Raw genomic sequence first — 19,596 nt, forward strand, 5'->3', positions numbered from 1 at the left:
CACACATTTATCAATTTTTCGTCTCACCAATGACAAATAATTGTACTCCCAAATGCTCGGTTTTCACCGTGTAGATGGGTAAAAGTGAAGTTTTCCCCGAAGTTTCATTCCAATCATCATTTCTCACGATCCAGGGAAAATCCTCGCACTTTGGGTTCTCCGAAAGGCCTACAAGGGCTGCCTCATGGCTTTCTAGTTCAATAAAAAATTGACAGTTTTCGGGAAGAGGTTTCAGGTACGATTCCATCATTGAGAGTTTCAGGCAGACTGTCCTCAAGGATTCTTCTGTCCTTAGAAAGTATGGATCGATTCTTGAACAAAACGATAGACAAATGAAAATTTTCTTAATGCATGAAAATGGTTTATGGTTGCATCACTTACTTTGCGCGAATTTTAAACTAAATTTTGCGAGAAAAAAATTATTTTACAGACATAGAATATTCGGTACTAACTCAGGTGTGTCAATCTGTATTTTCACTAAATCGAAAACATATTTTTCCATGAGTATGTCTTCGCTGTCGACAAGTACGAAATTCAGGCGTTTGATACTGGTGATGTCTGCTGTGAGAGCCTCTCTGATAGCCTCGAGAATATTCTTCAAATACTCATTTACTTCGGGGTGGTCAGATACCCATATTCCAACCCCGTAAATTTTTTTTCTACTGAAAATCTCAGCCGGATAAATTTTTCTGTGATATAGGATTCCGTGAAATGCTACCTCTAGGTATTCAAGAAGAATATCAGTGCTCACTGTAAGAACAAATAGTATTCATTGTCAAACGATGCCAAATTTTATTTGATTTATTTAATTTCTTTATGAAAAAATGATTCATTGTAGGTATTGCATGATAACTGACAAGCCCAGGAAATCATATGACAACATGATTTCAGAATTTCACAATGTTTTGTCATTCCTAACCTTGAAATTCTTCACAGTAAAATATTACCTTCATGTTAAATAAATGACTTATAAATTTAAGAAGCTTGAGGGAATCGCTGCACTGTGTGATTTACCTATTTGACACTGTGACATTTCAACTCCTTCGGTCAGTCCATAAAAAATTTGGATTTACAGGGGCGACTGAAAATTGGCGGGAGAATAATTTTCCAACATGGCGGGCACTCTAATGGCGTAAGCATCTTGCCGGCCGCTCAGTCACTGTAGCTAATAGCACGCTGCATAACTTTGGGGGGGAAAACGGTAAACGGTTCGATGTCAAGGGCTTTGACAAGTTTTTAGTCTGTGTAAGTGAATGTTTTGGTATTATTTCTATTGACTTATTGTGTTGACCGTATATTTGGGCTTTGGGGGTGATTGATAATTGTGGAAATCATTGTTACAAGCTGGTTTAACCAATTTGTGCGGCGGAATTGTACTTCTCGACAGTTGTATCATTCATCGGCACCAGATTCTAACCTCAAATACTGCAGTTCCATCGTTCTAATACATTCTCCGATAGCACATTGAATGATTAATGGATTAATCTGGTTTTATGATGAATTTTAGTGAAAACAAATTTTTTTGTTGGCTATTCACGGAAGTCCTATGGAAGTGCTGAACATTTCTGATCGGAGTGATTTTTGGAGCAGATGATTCCACAATTATTGAGTTTTTTTGTTTACTTGAGTGCTTGTGGATTAGATTTTTTAAACCAGTTATGAACAAAAGTTTTTTGGGTGGAGCTGTGGATTTTTGGTGGTGAAGAGAGGGAGGGTGTTATTATGCGACTCTTATTACGTCTCCGACCACTGCTTCTTGATTGTTCTTAATGATTTTGGGTACACAAATTTTTTTCGGAGCTGTACTCGGTTGTTTAATGGGAATCAACATAAATTTTCATGTTTTCTTATTTTTTAAATATTGAAAGATTATTGACAAGGGAAAATGAGGGATTTTATTAATATGTCATTTTTTTGTGGCCTATAAGAAGGGCAGGAAAAATAATTTTACGTTTTAGTAATACTGAAGTGCTCCTTTACCATACGAGAATGGTTTCTCTACTTTATATTAATGATGCCATATTAATCAAAGGTATTTTCTTCTATAGATCGCAATTGATGAAAAAATTAAAGAGGAGATGCCACCAGTGAAGAAAGTTGATCTGGAGAGGATGGCATGGAGTTGGATAGAGACAGTAGCACCAGAAGAAATTGAAAAGATTCACCTCGAGAACGCGTACAGAATAGGATTAAAAAATTGTAAAAACTGCAAACGTAATTGCAGTAACAATCCTTGTTGTCTAACTGGTTTAGGCGAAGAAAAATACTTCAAATCTCAACCAGCCGAGGTGGCACCACTGGAGAGTTCATTATCTGAATTGAGAGACCCAACTCAATACGTTGGACTGAAAAATCTGGGCGCTACGTGTTACGTCAATAGTTTAATTCAAGTTTGGTTTCATAATGAGGATATGAGACGAATAATCTACAAATGGGATATAACAGCAGACCCAGAGGAATCTGAGTCCCTGCAGCATTCCCAATCCCTGAAGAATCCCTATCATCCTCGAACAGTAGTAGGCCAACTGCAATACATTTTCGCGATGATGCAGTTTGGTAACAAACGCCTACTGGATCCAACAAGTCTAGCAATAGCCCTGTCCTTGGACACAGACACGCAACAAGACGCCCAGGAATTTTCAAAGCTCCTCCTTGCCCACATCGAGAACAAACTCACAAGCCTAACCTTGAAATCTCGCCTCCAACGACTGACCCAGGGAACCTACATCTACGTAAACAGATGTTCAACTTGTTCGACAGAATACCAGACACCGACAACATTCTATGAGCTTGATCTTCAGTTAGCCCCAACCTTGAAGGAAGCTATGGACAATTACCTCAGTGAGGAGGAGCTCGTGGGTGCCAATAAATACCACTGCCAATGTTGTAATGAAAAACAGAATGCCAAAAGATTCATCAGACTTGACACACTCCCAGAGACTCTGAACTTTCAGCTGTTGAGATTTGTGTTCCATCGAGAGAGTGGGCAGAAGAAAAAACTTTCATCGTTCATACAATTTCCGGAGGATCTGGATATGTCGGAGTACTTAAACTGTCAACCAGGTACACATTTATACTCGTTGGTTGCTGTTTTGAGTCACAAGGGGCCATCTGCTCACTCTGGTCATTACATTGTTAACATTTGTAATTCGTCCGGCGAGTGGTATCAGTTCAGCGATGACAAGGTCGAGAAGACTCAGAATAAAAGGATTGAGGATGGTATTGGAGATAATGGGAAAGTTGCCAAGAGGTCCAGGGTACCCAAGGGCTTCCTCTCATCCAATACTGCCTACATGTTGGTTTACAAGAAGAACTTGGGGGATGGCAAGGCTAGGAGAGCTTTGGACAATGGGAAGAGGAAGGAGACCAGTGATTCAGATTCGTCGGGATCTATTTTCAGTTCTGGCAAGAAGACCAAGCTAAAGAGGAAAGGGAGAAAGAAGATCAGGGGGGACGAGGAAGGGTTGGACGATCACTCTGTGGATGAGGGAAAGGATGAAGTTATGAATGATGTTGAGGATCGAAGGGTGGAGGGGATTGCCGATGGTAAAGAGGATATTGAGAGATGCTTGTCTCCTGCTGGTGTTCGTGATGATAAAAATGGTGAGGTTGAGCTTACAATGAAGGAGAACTACGATAAAAATTATCAGATGCTCAATGGTGATGCTCACAGGGCGATGGGCTGTGGGGAGAGGGATTATTATGAGGCTATGGAGTTTCAAAAGTGGGAGTTGAGCGAGACTTTGAGGGAACTTGTCAAAGGGGAGAATGTTGCTCATGAACTAAGTCTTCTTGCTGTTCAGGAGGAGAAGCAAAAGAAAATTGAGGAGAAGAACGTCAAGAGGCAGGAAGTCATTGATTTTTATGAAACTTGGGGAAAGTGTGAGGGTGTGGGAGTGAGATTTGTGTGGATTCCTACGAGTTTTATCAGCAAGTGGCTCAATGATCACTCGGGGAGCAATGAGGGGGTGGGGGAGGTCGAGACTGGGGGGCTCGTGTGCCTACATGGGAAGATGGACCCTGGGAAGGTCCATAAAGCTAAGTGTGTGCCTATTGTTGCTGCTGAAAAGCTCCTGGGGAAGTTTCAGATGAATGAGAGGCTTGGGGAGGACAGCCTCTGCTTGGCCTGTGTCAGGAAGAAGTGCAAGACGATGAGGTTCAAGATTGAGCTGGAGAGAGATCACAAGGAGGTGATGGAGTCTATTAAAGTGGTCAAAGAAATGTAAGTTGATAGCCTTTGGTATTTTGTTTTCTATTGAAGTTTTAGGGATGAAAATGAAATTGAATTATTAAAGTACCGTTCAAAATTTAATTTCAATTTCAAATTTTTCATACAATTTCTTTCAATGACACTGAGTCAATGTTTTATTCTGTTTCAGATCGGACGATAGTTACATAATTGGTGCAGACTCGTTAAAACACTGGCGAAAATTAGCAATGGAGCGTCTGGAGGGTGAAACGATTGATGATAATTATGTAGACACGACGAATGATCCAAAGCCCTTCAATGACAATCAGAAAGAAGACATGGAGGAGGAATCAGAACCTATTATGAATTTTAATGAGGATCTCTTGTGTGAACATGGAGCATTGAGAACCCCAGATGCTAGTAGAAAAATCATACCGGGAGCTGCCTGGAGAATACTTAAAAAGTATTTTCCAAAGGCTAGTGAGTATTCCTTTGGCACGGACTCATGTATTATTTGCGAGGAGAGAAATGAAACTGCTGAGAAAGCCAAGGCTGATCATAAAATTAGGGGGAAACTGCAGAAGGACCAGTTGAGTGAACTTTATCATGGGAAAAATAGAAATGAGGTCATCAAGGGAAAAAATTGTTATAAAGCGTACTTCATCGTTGATAAGGGATTCGTGGACGCTTGGAAGACATTTACTCGGTGAGTGAGCTATTTTTATTCTATTCTTAAACGAAATGCAACCGTGCAATATTACATGAGACACTTTTTTGGAATTCGCTGGTAATTGGCATCGTGACGATTTTTTGAACAATTTAAATAGTACGATGTCGAATTAGGTTTTGAAAATTTTAGAAGCAAGGTAAATAAATTTAGTTTCTCATCTGGAATTTCCTCCCACCCTGCTGAGCCAGTCTGTTTCGCCTCGGCTTCATTTACACTCTGAATGAATTTTCACCTCCCACGTAATTATTTCGTTTCAATTAATTCTGACTCCCAATTGCCAAGAAAAATTGATGGATTTTTCTGGACGTGTTGAGGCGGTTTTTTCTTAATTGACCAATGAGATGTGGGGGTGGGGGGAAGTGGGAAAACTAATTGAAAACGTCTAATGATCCACCACCGAGTGATACATTGGGGGATGAGCCCCCACGTTTCTCCCAAAATCCACTCAGACCTTTTTTTTCTGCGCTTTCGTATTGAGAAAATAATTTGGACTGTTTAGGGCTTTTTTCACGGGTATCTTCACTCTCTTGCAGCGTTGATCAATTTTGACAAGGAAAATAATACGAAAGTATTATTAAAATTGCCGTAATTGATTTGTAGGGATTCGTAATTAGTTTAACTGAATAATGAATTAATAAATTGGGAGAATTTCCACCTCTGCGATCCTGAGACAATTATTTTTTCGATTCGAATCTTAGATTCTATTGCTACTAAATGTACAACTTCTTTAGCATTGCCTCGAGCCAAAAGTACGACCACTAAAACGATGAAAGAGTGAGACAACAAAATCTCTCGTGAATAATTACTCATTTATGATGTGGTAAAGTCCCACGTAAAATCAGAAGGACATCCCACAGTGGATAGTGGCACGTTGGGTAGTGGAGGGTCGGGCGTTATCTCAAAATTATTAATCACACGTTCGCCAAAAGGTTGAAAGCAATGGGGAGAAGGTTGGGTTTGTTATTATCCCCTCCCAGCCACCACCCATTACGTTTCTATAGACTTAATCTGACAGCCTTAATCAATTTCATGTTATTAATTATCGCACTTGTCTTGCGACATCTTCAGCCACCGAAGAGGCTATTGTCTCGATGTCATATTAATACTTGATAGTTTTTAGAGGGTTTTTAGGGGTTTAATGCGAGAAAAACTAATTAATGACTTTCATCAATTGAAATTGAAAAGTAATTTTTTCTTACAACACAAAAACTATTATTCTGATTCCTTTTTTTTTATTAAAAATATTTGATGTGATGAAGAATTAATTTTCTGAGTACAATAAATGTGATTACTAATTGTATGAGAATTTTAAAGTGGGAATCTAGAATGTGGGGTGAAGAAAGTCGTTGAAAAAATAGACAGGCAGAAAAGCCTCGGCTTGAGCGATCGCTCTATGCAAATGTCTAATCCTTTCGTAAAATCCGCATCACTCCCTTTCCTTTCTGAACCCTCTCCCCCTCTCACTCTTTCCCGTTTGCGACGTTGACGGATTGAAGAGGAGTTTTGAGATGGTTTTTAGGAAAATTACCCGAATCGTTTGTTTTTTTATCGTCTTATTTATTTCGAAGTCCTCAATCCAGTTATTTTTTTGCCATTCAATTATTTTTCAGTCAATTGATTTAGTTCGATGTACATTTTGATTTTAAAAATTTTATGCAGATTTGATTTTTTTCTGTTTTGAGTTGAACAATTATTTCTTCATATAATATTTTAATTCAGGGTATCTTAATTGACACTTGTGTATGTTATGGGAAATTGAGAGTGACATTGCGGTAATCCGGAGCGAAGAGTTGATCCCCGGAGGGTGATGTCCAGGTTTTAGATTCGTGTGAGAGTGCGGCGAAGAGTTACATTGGATTAGCCTTCTTGTCATATCAATTTTTAGCCTCTTTTAGGTTTCAAAAGCAGAGGGTGTGTTTATTTTTCCTCTTTATCCTTGTGAAGATATTTGTCAAGGGTTGATTTTTTTTTGTCTTGCTTTAGAAAATGGAACTCTACGTATGATTTTATTTAATATTCACTATTCACAATTCACTATTTTGCTTATGAAGTGGCGAATAAATGAAAATCCATAGAGTGAAATAAGTAAGAAAAACAGGAGGAACGGTTGGCTTGGCTCGGGGAAGGAAAACAGTAAATCATTCGCCTACTGGGGGTATGTACGGGGTTATTTTCAAATGTTAGAGTGGATTCAACGGTTGTGCCATCGAATCGCAAAATCCAACTACCCTTAAATAAGTTGATTCATTGCTAACGTACACTCTTTCCCCCATTCCCTCTTAACTTAATTCTCCACTCGTTCCCTTCTCCCCCTCTCACAACTCTTCGTAGAATCGTATATTCTGGGGATGCTCACGGTTGTTGATATTTTGCTAATTCCTGGGTGATTACCCCAAGCGATTTTCCCCTTTTTTATCGGTCGGGGGAAGACAGAGAGCTGGATGGGCGGGTGAGGATATATTTGAGGGATGAAGTATCGATGCTGTTTCGTTTATTTTGCGCATAAGTTTTCGGAGGCTGTCGAGCAGATAATTTGATTGTCTGAGAGGTGGGACTGGAAAGTTCTGGGGGTGAGAATTGATCTGATTTTTTAGGAGCCATTTCTTTCCTAATAAGTTCGTAATATGTGTATCAATGGTTATTTATCATAAACACTTTTAGTGAAAAAATAGAATTTCTTTTATTAGAGAAATTTACAAGACTCAATGCAACGAGAACGATAAATTGATCGATCTATCGTCTTGGTATTCGTCAATGCCACTTTGCTTTGTAAAAGGTACTTGGTCTTGAAGAATTTTTTTTTTTCTCGCTATTGTATTAAAACGACGTGAAATCACAATATCCATGAATGGTCAAGATTTCCATCAGGTACTTGAGTCCGGTTCACTCCATTTTTTATCGTCAACTTCTTTGAAGTTATCATCCTCATTGCCTTGTTCTCCACGATTATTACTTTTCCCCCGGTACTTGTGAACACCTCGAGGTATTTGTTTAGAGCTCTGTCATCACTCGAGTGTCCAGGGGCCGAGTTGACGGACGAAGGGGAAAAGGAGTCAGAACGATTCAATGATTTTTCTTTCACCATTATTATCATTTTTTTTTATGGTATAACCACTGGGCAACACCAGGATGTCGATTATCGATGGTTCTTGCGTTGAAACCGATTCACCGGTCAATTTTTTACGGACTCCTGTAATTAGCTTCCGTCTCGAGCAAAAACACTCAATAATAACATTGGATGAAATATCTTTTGAGCATGTGAAATCTCTAATTTTCTAATTTGTTAAGTTAATTTAACATTTCCGGTCTCCAAGTCTACAGCTGAACTCATTTTTCCCTCAGCGGATAAAAATGGGTGCTAAGTGTTTCTTCTAGAATAGTCGGGGTAGAATGGGACGTTCTACTGAATTTTATTGATGAAATTTTTCTTCTTGTGGCATAGGACCGTTTATTCAATTAGATATTTTAATATATCTCATACAATATTTAATACATATAATATTTTTTCATAAACATATCTAAACCAAAGAAATGATGTGACAATTTGTTTAAAAAAATTGTAAATTTTCGGTAAAAATTGAGAAATTTCTTTTCTCAGCTTTAAGAGCCGTCTTTGTCGTACCAGAAAGAGTGAGAGGGTGTAGGAGGGGTGGCCAGTGTCTCGGGGGGCGGTCATATATCATCCACCCCTCCCCTTTCCCCTGCCCCTTTTCTAGTAACCCTGGAAAAGAGGGGAAAGGGCAAAAAATCTTACGGAGCAAAAACTATCATCAGTGCTCGGTAAAGCGAGCTGAACGTGCGCTTCGTGTGCTTCTCTATACCTCTTCCTCTGGTATGATCCTTTTCCTTCGTTTTGGCTATCTCATTTCTAGCATTTCTGAATTGTCATTCGTTGAGATACTGGCTGTTCGCTAAGGGAAATTCCAGGTGCTTCTAGCTTTCTTTATTCAATGATAATCCTTTCATTCTATCATTGAAACTCAGAAGATGAGGGATCAGATGATTCGGTGAATTGTCGGGTAGAGAAATTTCTATCTTTTGAATATCATCATTCAGATCCTTAAACATTCTTCAGAGGAGAATTTTCTGGTGAAAAAAAAACTAATTTTTATACCGTATATCAGCTATTGGAATTGAGACAACAGTATAGATAAGGAATTTTTCGTGAGGTTCAATGACTGAGAAGGATGAAAAAACTAAAGATCAGTCCCACGTGACAGTAGCTAGTTTCATGCGCCAATGGATCGATTTCACGGATTCTCTTTTTTATCATTAAATTTATTCTTACATTTTGTCAGAGTACGTGCTGCACGTTAAGTTCATTGTTTTCTGTTCATCTTGTAATGACAAATCCATTGGTAAATTTCCCACAAAGTACTTATAGTGTTGTTGTGTAAGGTCGAAAAAATTGCGAATTTATAAATACTTAATAATCATTCATTTGACATAGATGATGAATTTCATTCGAGTAAATTCCAAAAGTCGATTTGCCAATTCTGATCCTTCTATTATTTTTCCCATGCATCGGCTTTTATTTTCATTTAATCTTTTTTCTCTTCTCCCATTGACACTAGACTTCCGTTAGATATGTGTGTCTCTCTTCCTCTCCCTGCCTATCCTCTAGCCCTTTCACTCAACCGATATAAATCTTATGTTTTGGCCTTTTAATATCATCCAAGAGGCTTGATTTACCGTCTTCTAACGTGCATCCGAATTCCCAAGGTTTTTCCAAGCTCGGAGGAAGAAAAAGATGAGCAGAAATGAAATGCGAAGGAAAATACAAAAATAAAGAGGGAATTTTGTGCACTCATCCCCACATCTCATTGCTTCGGGTGGGTTTGGTGACATTTGTCTTGGGCTCCACCACCAGAGGGGCATGGGCACACAGTGGTCTGCGCTGATTTAACGCTTTCCCACTAAATATTTGAGTGGAAAACCCTTCAGTCGTGGTCAAGAGTCGAAAAATCAATTTTTTTTCGAAAAAAAAATTATGCTCATTAAAAAGCGTCAATTTTTTGCTATATAAATCGGTTTAAAAAATGGGAAAGTTGCTTCACTTATCATTTATACTGAATGGGGTGTTAACAAATACCAGGCGGTATTGCAAATGTCCCTAGGCATTCCATAAGGCTCGTCCAACTTTTACCCAAAAAAATACATTTTAATTTGAGATGTGTAAATGCAAAATTTCCCCCTCGTATTAAAATCTTCCGATACATAAAATTAAACTACATATCTCTGGGGACTAATAATGGCTACTCCTGGTGGTATCCAAGTGAAAGGAGACAATTTGCGTTGTGTGAGGAAAAATTCCGCGACGAAAGTTAAACAAAAGCTGGGGATAAAATTCGTATGAGGTTAAAAAAAAAATTGAGGAGGAGAAAAAAAAAATACTTCAATGGTTTTCTCTGTAATAAGAGAGGACCCGTGGTCACTGTTGGATACGTTGATCACTACCCCTTCCACTTTTACTTTTTTCCCTTTGGTGGAAGCCACCTCTGTTCGCTGTATTTGAACAAGCTTCATAATTAATACGCATTCTCCATTTTTCTCGTGCCGGAGGGGAATGGATACTTTAAATACGTCCACCTGCTATTTATTAGTATTTGTTCAAGCATATGACGGCAGAAGTGCGAGGAGAGGGGTGTCAGGTCCTGGGGAATACATGAGGAAAATTTTATATGAAGCTTTCTGGGATTTTTTCTCTCATTTCTCATTGCACATTCATTCATTTGCTAGTAATATTTTTATCAATTTATGCTGTCGAAGGAGAGCATCAGAATTATTTTCATTTTTTGTCAATTTTTTAAATGCTCAGCTCCATCAAAATGCGATAATTTGGGAGATTGTGCCTCGATTCTGGTGCTGAGCCCTAGAATTTTCCCTCGACTTTTCCACTCGCGTATAAACACCGCAATCATCCACTCGTTTTTTATGATAAATACCTGAGTGGAGATGTCCTCCTTTAAGGACATTATCTGTAGTAGCTGGGGAACATGTGGGTGGTTGTATGGGGGGAAAGGGACGTGAAAGGGAGAGGCAAAAACGTTCCGCCCCTTCGTGGTACGTGAAAAATGATGCAGAGCCCCCGGATTCCCCCCAGATACCTTTAACCACCCCTCACCTCCTCTTTGGCTTCCCATCTATACAGTGGAAATGTCACTCTTTAACTATCTCCAAATGCCCCTGAGGAGAGGTGATTTCTGGGTCACGTGTGCGATCATTCTTCTGATTGTCTGTCATACGATGGAAACATCATTTTTCACGCGGAAAATATATTTTCCACTAGTTTTTTACGCGTAAAAATTTCTGAATTATTGATTCCATATATTGTTGATGTTTTACTGGAAATTTTTTAATTTTATAAATTTTTTTCTCCGATTCTTGTTTCAGAACTGGAAGAAATGCTCCACTCTCCATTAATAATGGTCAGTTACTCTGTGAACTTCACAAAGGTTTCTTATATCCCGCCACAACCTCCAGTGAATTGTAAGTAATTTATTCCGCATAGAGTACCAGAGTAGAAATTTCAGTAAAAAACCAAAGTTGTTGAAAAATCATTACCAAGTCAATTTTAGGCTATTTCTAGTCTTTCATTTAATTTGGTAGAGTTTTTTCAAAGACTTGAGTCCTTCAAATTTGTTTCCTAGTAATTTTCTCTATCTTGGCACTACAAAAATTGGTCTGTCACTTTTATCGAAGAATTCTCCCACTATAACGACTTCTAGACGATATCCGATTCTCTAGGTATAAACGATTGAGTCATTAACGCGCCCTGAAATTGAAGGATTTGTATTTTTCGAGAGAAATTAATTTCAATTCAACTGCAACGCGTGCAGAGCGATAAGGGTGCGGGTGGGAGGGTGGAGGGGGCCTAACCCTCTAATTTGAATTTTCCCGTTTCCCTGTTTGCCGCGATGCAGCAAGAAATGGTATCGTTGGAGTTGAAGCTTGTCGTTATTTGCCTAACGATCCAATAATAGGCACTGCTGAATATTGTCCATCGAAAAATGGAATTAAAATTCCAAGAAAAAATTTCATTGGCTTCTTTTTTGGAAGATGGGACAGAATCAGGTTGATATATTTATGTAATCGTGACATTACTTCAATAATTTGAATTAAGTTTCAACTGCAGAAAAAAAATCCAAGATCAGCCGCCTGGCCGCCGGGACCTGGCCAATCCGTGGGAATGAAAAATGGCTAAAAAATATTGTCATGCAAAAAACTGATATTTTTCCGATTGAATTAAATAGGGTGACACATTGGGGCGAGGTTGAGAGTCAAGTTGAGTCGGTATCTCAGTCAGATAGTGGACAATAGCTTAGCATAATGGTCAGATGGGGGGGTTTAGCCCGGCATTGGCCCCCGGGGGCGTGTGCCTGACATTTTCGGGTATCCATCACCTCGAAAAAGCTCCTAAGCGCTAGTATATGGGTACCCAGAGGCGGAAAGCTATACCAGCCGGGTCACGCACTGTCTTACATCGTTTGATATAAAATCTAAAACAATATTGGAATCGTCAAGCGTCGGGAATCATCGTTCTCGATATTGCTATGATTTTGGCAGACTATTACATTCGGAAATATCACCGGAAAATTTGGGCGACAATATTGGAACTACAGAATAATTCCAGAACTACTAATATTGTTATTTAATAACTTTGAGTAATTTTTTCTTGTGTTTGTAATTTGGAGAGAACAGTTGATTCTGAAAATTTGTAACATTCGCCGGGTTTCTCATGTGTGCGCAAGAAGGGGCGAGTAGTAGTTTCGGGTGGAAGGTAGATACCGGAGCAAGAAATTTCTAATTTACGGTATAATTAAGGGTGTGGCCAGCAAAAACAGTTGATTCTAAACGTATACTCGAATAAATTTACAAATTTCATTTATCAAATTACAAGGAAAAGAAAAGCTTTCCAAGGAACGAAAGAGTAACGATTGATTCCTATTTGTTTCAGTTATACTATTGTAACCGAGGAGGAGTGGCGTAAGTTGAATGAATTCTACAAGTCCGATCACGAAATCAAGATTGTAAATTTAGGAATCGATGAGGCTGACCTGAAGACGAACCCTGGTGAGTACAGGCAACTGTCTTGATTAATTAAATTGGAGGAATATTCCTTGTAAGAATATTTCCGTTTCTTATTTTCATTTCGCTAATTAACACCATAAATAGCGAATAGTTTATTCCTCTGGCGATTGAATTCCCTCAATTTTCTCATCGTAATTTCGAAGTAACACCTCGAAAGTCTCCCCAGAAAATCAAATCGATTACCCCAGTCTCCCCATCCCCCAGGGCCAACCATTCGATCTTATTGACAATTAATTCTCCCCGAATGTTTTGCACTTGTCATTATGTAAATGCGGAAATCAACAGAAAGAGGGATGAATTGCCTCGGGGATGTGTGGGGGCGGGGGAAGAGGATTTAATGTCGTCATACACACGCCCACTGTAGTGTTGCTAAACCGTCGAGGTTCCAATGCATGATGTACAGAAATTACCCTAAAGACAAAAGCCCCAGATCCGATGATGAGAAAAAAAAACGAAACATCAAGTCGAGAGAGGAGAAAGACAGAAATAAAAGGGAATAATGCACGAGGACATTAGCTCCTTATTTACATAAATCCACCCCATCATCTTCGCCAAAGTGTGCTTATAATTAAGACGTATCCAGCGAAATTAACTTGAGACAAAAACACTGACAATTTAAATGATACTGTTGATGACTTTCGCAATTTGTTCAAGTACCAAAAAATCGTCCGATTGTTCTGGATATTTCTCTTGATTATTTAAATCTTCGGAGAATTGAGAATTTTCGCCGGATCCCTCAAATTTTCGGATTTTTTTTCACTTCGTCACGTCGAATTGACAAGCAGGCAAATTGCCTGTTCAAAGAGACAAAATGTTCGCGAAAGAAGGAAAAGAAATTGTGAATTGTGTTAAGTCGATCCTCTAAACATCCCATTGTCTTGTCCATCTCTTTGAATATTTTTTTTCTTCCTTCGATATTCTTTATTTTTCTTTTCACTTTACTTACTGCTCTCTTCCATTTCCTCTTCTTCATTTTTTTTAACGTAACATTTGTCAGGGCACTTTGGATTCGGCTATCGCTGCCAGGGCGGTCTCACCCCTCCTTTTCTGCAATTTAAATTGCAAAGATATACCTGAAACGTTTGCAGACACGATGAAAAAATGAATTCTTCTCACAAGAAAATGATTCTATGGTAAGAAAATCGTTCTTTTCTTGCTGTAGAACTCATTTTTTCCAACTATCGAATTATGAACGTAAGCGATTTGTGACTTAGGATTAGATAAAATGGTAATTACACTTGCCGCATATGAACAAATGGCGCTGAAGGAAATTTGGGTGACGAAAAATCAGGGGTTGTTCCCGGTGAACTAACGAGAAATGACTTAGTTCTCTCCCTTTGCTCTTCCCCTCCCTTTCACCCTGCATGTGTGCCTCAGATGTGGATGTGAGCAGTTTGACCACATTACGGCAATGTCCAAGGCCTACGTATCAATCAAGCTACCCTGGATAACTCACCCCACCTCTGGGACACTTGTCTACCCAATGTTATGTTCGTCTAACTCGTGCGATATTTTCTCAACGTTGAGAGACTCCAATTAACAGAAATTGCATTACTTCGACAATTTGCTAGCCAAGTGGTAAAATGAGATATGGTAGTTTTTCCTATTGACAAGTTTCTGATGAATATTTCGAAATCGAGGGAAGATGTTTAGTATAATTTTTTTGTGAAGCGAATTGAGTACCACAACAACTATCATGACCATAAAAAATCTGTCCACAGAATAGGTCGTTAAACCCCATCTACATAATTGGAGTTATAGAATAAATTCCTTTAATTTTTTTTATCTACATGAATCGTAGATATATGGCTCGTGTCCACAGCACTTGCTTCAAATTCACCCCCTCTTAGACTACCACCCGCTGACCGCATTGGACCAACGGAAACTAATCTGCAAATTCGTGTTCTAAATCCTAAACGCCATCTAGCGAATATTAATTCTCCTTCCTCGCAGACCATTTCCTTCAAACCATTGGCGAGAGGCCATTGTGAAATGGTGTTTTGTTGTTGGTGTTACGTGTGTGTACATAACACTTACTCAAACCCAAGTTTTGTCCAGCCCCTCACTTGTTACATGATTTGCGATCCTTACGTTTTGGTTTTAGTTATTTATGGCTTTGAGGTGAGGGCTGGGATTTCATTCCCATTTGGCTGGACAATCTTCAAATTTAATAAGAAAATAAGTTGCTAACAAATTTCATTAGATAACACATCGTTTTTGTAACATTTTTCGCAGATTGAGATAAAAATGATTTTCTTATTCGAAATATATGTCCGGATACATTGCGACACCCACTTTCGTTGTGAAATTGTTAATATTTCGTCATGTGGAAATTCTCCAGTTGGAGTTTTTGCGGGGCTAGGGGTGGGAAAGAAAATTAGCAGGATCATACAAAGCGTCGAGACAGAGAAGGATCCAGGAGTTTTATCCCACCGGAGATCCCCCACTTGTCTCTAACGTGTAACCGACGGGGGGTCCTCTCCTTGGCTGGATTAAATGGAGCGCCTAGATGACCGATGCTCCAAACGAGGGTTGGTATTACGTATGTGTCTGTGTACAACAGTGAGAGGAAAAAAGACGAGATAAAACAACAAGCTAAAGCTCACAAGACATTTTTCTTTCTGTTTTTTTTCCTTGAGGGGATGTAATTATTGTACTTGCGAATACCATAGGCAATACCAATGTCGTATCTTTCATGAGATTAATAAATAGGCAATGGGCTCAAATTAATAAATTAAGTAATTCATTGTTTAAGGAATTTTCGAGTGATATGGCGGAAAAAAAATTTTGTCATGGAAATTGAACTCTCGAAATGGTGATTAATTTTTCAAAACGTTTTTATTTCGGAAATTTAGTGGATAAGAAAATATAAAAGTGAAGAGAGGGTAATTCGGAAGTTAGGCAAATGTCGTGGTGCACTATTCGAATAAAATCGGAGTATCAAGAAACTTTGGATTGGACCTCGGAAGTTTCTTTTATGACTTGACTACACTCTGATGGTACTTTAGGGAAATAACACGTTCTATTGTGTATTATTCAGTAATAAAACTGAGTGTATATCACTCCCCTAGCATTTGCCGATCACTCCTTATCGACTCAAGTTTTTCCGAACTTCAAATAGCCTCGAAGAACAATTAAAAAAATTAACGAGATGCGAAATTGAAGTTGAAAAATGAAATCAATGAAATTAAAAAGTGAATTTTTATAAATAATGGGACAATGAGGGCCCCACTATCTTCAGTTGTCAAGATAGAAAGAAAAAATGAGTACTTGCCGGCAATAATTGGCGCTCACGATCGACTTAAATTTTTGACAACCTCTACTAAACATCATTAATCATTACCGCCCCCCGCCTCACCCCCGACATAAAACGAGAAACACGAGGATACGTCAGTAGATGGCCCGAAGCAAACGCCAGAGACAATTCCAAGCTCAATTCCTAAACCGTGACAATTTTTTTTTCCTTCATTTTCGTGTCCCACACTAACACACGTGAAACCACATAGTTGAAGAATTCCACTTAATTCCCTTGCGGATTTTCGGCCCTGTCGGGTACCTCTCTTCCTCCCTCCCTCCCTCCCTCCCCCCAGCGTTTTATTTCGCCTTCAAACCCGCCAACATCAACGATTGTCCCTCGCTCTGTTTTTTTTCCTTCTCTTTCGTTCCGTTCGTCTCTTTCATTTCCTCTTCTATTTTTTTTCCTTCCTCACTTGATTTATCGCTACCTAATTAGCCCCCGGACGATTCAATGAGAATGGTTAATGTTTGTGAATGATCATTGGGACGGTGAAGGGAGTGGGAGGAGGAGGTGATTTTGGGGTCAAATATTAAACCAAAGTTGACCGTCAAGACAGGTGGTACGAATAAATTGAGATATTAACGTTTTAATGATTTTTTTTTGCTTTTGGTGAAGCAGTCTCGTATGTGACGAGTCGATTGTAGAATTTTCCAGTGAATTTATGATGTTTTCATAACGTATGCTAAGAAAAATGAATTTTCATTGATCTGACATTTTCCAAGGTCTTCCATCAAAATTGAAAAACCGTTAGTGACACATTCACATTACGTTTCGTCGAGTAATCCATTCGCAGTGCTGAGTTATTCAAAGATTGATGTTTTCCTCCCTCCCTCTATCTCTCAAGCTCACTCCCCCTACCCCCGTCAAAGAGAATGAAGCGACATTGGGAGGCAGTGTTTCGAATGCCTCATGAAACAAATACCATTAAAAGGTAAAGATGCTCTTTGGGTCAACCACTTGAGTCATCTTAAACCGAAGTTGAAATGTCTTGAGGAAAACCACAGGGATCGTCTCTAAGTTGAGTTAAGCCTCTTATCAACATCTTCATTAAATGCAATCTCCGAATACTGGAATATCTCAAAATTTTCAGACTAAATTCGCATTGTTTGAGATGAAGTGAAAATTCAGGGATCGAAAATATCAATGTGGTGGATTATTTGAATTTATAAAAAATCATTCTTCAAAAGTCCACTGAAACTTTCTCATTGAACTTATTTGCCGTCAGGGAATTTTCAGTAATTGTTTTTAAAGGAATTGGTAATTTTTACTGAACATTACTCTCTATGTCCCTAGATATCAAACCCTCCGCACCCTGAGTACCAAACACCATTGCATAATAAATTGTCCAGCAGTTCCGCGTGGATGATTAATACAGTAATTAATAATCTACGGTGACCAAGCCCCATCGGTGATGGTTGTTAGATCCTCTCCCTCAGCACTCATAAGAAGCCCTCCCTGCCGGCTATTGTTACCGCTGGACACTGGTGCCAGTGGGGGTTAGCCAGTGTTTAACGGCAAAAAGCCAAGAGGCCAAAGGCTCAGGAGTGTTACGTCATGCTCCCGACTTTTCCCCGAGACTAGGGGTGGGAATAGACTCGAATGGGCTTGGGTGTCCCAAGTTCCATCGAATGAATTCGCTTGTCCCTTGGACGAGTAATTACCCCTTTCGCTTCCCCTCCCATCGAACCCGTGGTCTCTCGACCGTTTACATCTGATAAGGTCAGTGATAAGGTAGGATATTGGCGTTCAAACCTAAAGGCTACGTGATGTTTTAGCTAATGAGGTGAAATTGATTTGATATTCACGTTCGCATGGGAACAATCGGCTCATTTTGCCCCGTTATTTTTTTCTCCAAACGACTGGATTTTTTTTGAAAAAAGTGGAGATTTGATGTTGTGTTCTTTATCTATGATTTCAGATCAATGTCGAGAGTGTATGCAAGCCAGAGTTGATCAGGAGCGCTTAGATAGTTTAAATTATGATAATGCAAAGATATATATTAAGTGCATAGATGAGGGAGACGACAATGATGTGAGTACAATGAAATTTTTTGATAACATTTTTTTCCCAAATTTTTCTTTATTCATTTACGAAAACTGCGACTTGGAAATGCGAAAGTCTATAATATAATATAAAAATTCTCTCCAAACTCTCCATTATCCTTGAATGATCTGAAAAACGCTATTTTTTCATGAATTAAGATGAAACGAGTTGTAAAAATTGTCGAGTCACTTGATTTCCAAGGATCTACGACTGATTGATGGTGGTGAATATAGCAGCCCTTCGTTCCTCATTCGTTTCACTCGTAATAATTGTTATTATCATGTGAATTGGACGTCTGAGTGTGGCAAAGTAGTCTAAAATACACACCTGTCCCATTTCGAATCACTTTGAATCCCCGGGTTTTCTTTTTTTATTCATATTTATGCCTCATTTTTTTTCTCACCATTCACAGAGCCCTATCAAGAGTTCGAGGTCTTCCCGTACGAGAAGAAAAGCAAAAGGCTCGCACGAACTCAAAGTGTCTTCTCAAATGACTCTCAAGCAGCTCAAAGTCATGGTGAGTTTTTCACGGGAAATGTCTTGGGCTTTCCCATATTCTCAAAAATAATTATTTGAATGAAAAAAAAAAATTCATCAACTGTATTATTTATATCGCTGGAATCTCTGAGCACCTCTCGTAAACACTTCTCATATATTTTTTTCACCCGAGAGTTGAACTCTGAAGACAAGAGCAGAAAGAAGAAAAATATAAGAAAGGGCATAAACTCGAGATAATAACAGGCTTGAGGCATCTTCCAGCATTCATCCCAAATATTTCACAATCTCGCGTCAAATAAATTCATTAAATTTTTCAATTGATGAATTGATTCACCTCACCCATTACAATGATCGAAAATAAAGCGTAGAGAATTTTTTAAATGCCATTTTCCATCTTAATTGGAGTCCAACAACTTACTTATCCCTCTCTGCTATGTACTTACCGTTGTTTCCAGCCTTCGATCGTAAAACCAAACTGAATATGTTTCCTTGACCACCATTTCACCATAATCATCTTTGTAAAGAAGAGGATAATAAGAGAGAAAAATAAATAAAAATAAAAGGGATGAAAAACTGTTGAACCTTCCAGTGCCAAGAATGAGAGAAGGGGTACAATGTACTTTCTGCCTTCCACAAATTAAGCAATTACGGGTACAGACGCATGCGCCGCCGGAAATTCAAAGGCGCCAACTTATCGTTTAAAGAAGATGAAGAAATGAATGTCGTTTTTGTTTCCGTTTTCTTGAT

The 19,596-nt window shown here is 38.8% G+C and overlaps 2 protein-coding genes across 5 annotated transcripts in view; one reads left to right on the forward strand and one right to left on the reverse strand.

The window, feature by feature from the left end:
- Nucleotides 1-19,596, forward strand: part of LOC135166331 (ubiquitin carboxyl-terminal hydrolase 48-like) — a 39,935-nt gene that overhangs the window by 629 nt on the left and 19,710 nt on the right. Inside the window, exons 3-9 of one of the 3 annotated variants that reach the window (XM_064128442.1) lie at nucleotides 1,076-1,245; nucleotides 2,049-4,222; nucleotides 4,380-4,895; nucleotides 11,313-11,408; nucleotides 12,877-12,992; nucleotides 18,227-18,339; nucleotides 18,764-18,868. In XM_064128442.1, coding sequence (XP_063984512.1) covers nucleotides 2,079-4,222; nucleotides 4,380-4,895; nucleotides 11,313-11,408; nucleotides 12,877-12,992; nucleotides 18,227-18,339; nucleotides 18,764-18,868 — 3,090 coding nt within the window. In that variant the 5' untranslated portion in view covers nucleotides 1,076-1,245; nucleotides 2,049-2,078. Of the gene's footprint in view, nucleotides 1-1,075; nucleotides 1,246-1,393; nucleotides 1,780-2,048; nucleotides 4,223-4,379; nucleotides 4,896-11,312; nucleotides 11,409-12,876; nucleotides 12,993-18,226; nucleotides 18,340-18,763; nucleotides 18,869-19,596 lie in introns of those variants that run through there. The other 2 variants (XM_064128440.1, XM_064128441.1) reach the window with 2 other exon arrangements.
- Nucleotides 11-1,166, reverse strand: LOC135166354 (mitotic spindle assembly checkpoint protein MAD2B). 2 transcript variants are annotated; one of them, XM_064128486.1, is made up of 3 exons: nucleotides 1,015-1,166; nucleotides 453-750; nucleotides 11-311 (listed from the first exon to the last, which is right to left on the reverse strand). In XM_064128486.1, the coding sequence occupies exons 1-3, from the start codon at nucleotides 1,031-1,033 to the stop codon at nucleotides 11-13; spliced, it is 618 nt and encodes a 205-aa protein (XP_063984556.1). In that variant the 5' UTR covers nucleotides 1,034-1,166. The 2 variants fall into 2 exon arrangements, with proteins under 2 accessions (XP_063984556.1, XP_063984555.1); XM_064128485.1 differs by having other exon boundaries at nucleotides 920-1,096.

This window comes from Diachasmimorpha longicaudata, chromosome 10 (assembly GCF_034640455.1).
Source record: "Diachasmimorpha longicaudata isolate KC_UGA_2023 chromosome 10, iyDiaLong2, whole genome shotgun sequence".
Taxonomy (NCBI): domain Eukaryota; kingdom Metazoa; phylum Arthropoda; class Insecta; order Hymenoptera; family Braconidae; genus Diachasmimorpha; species Diachasmimorpha longicaudata.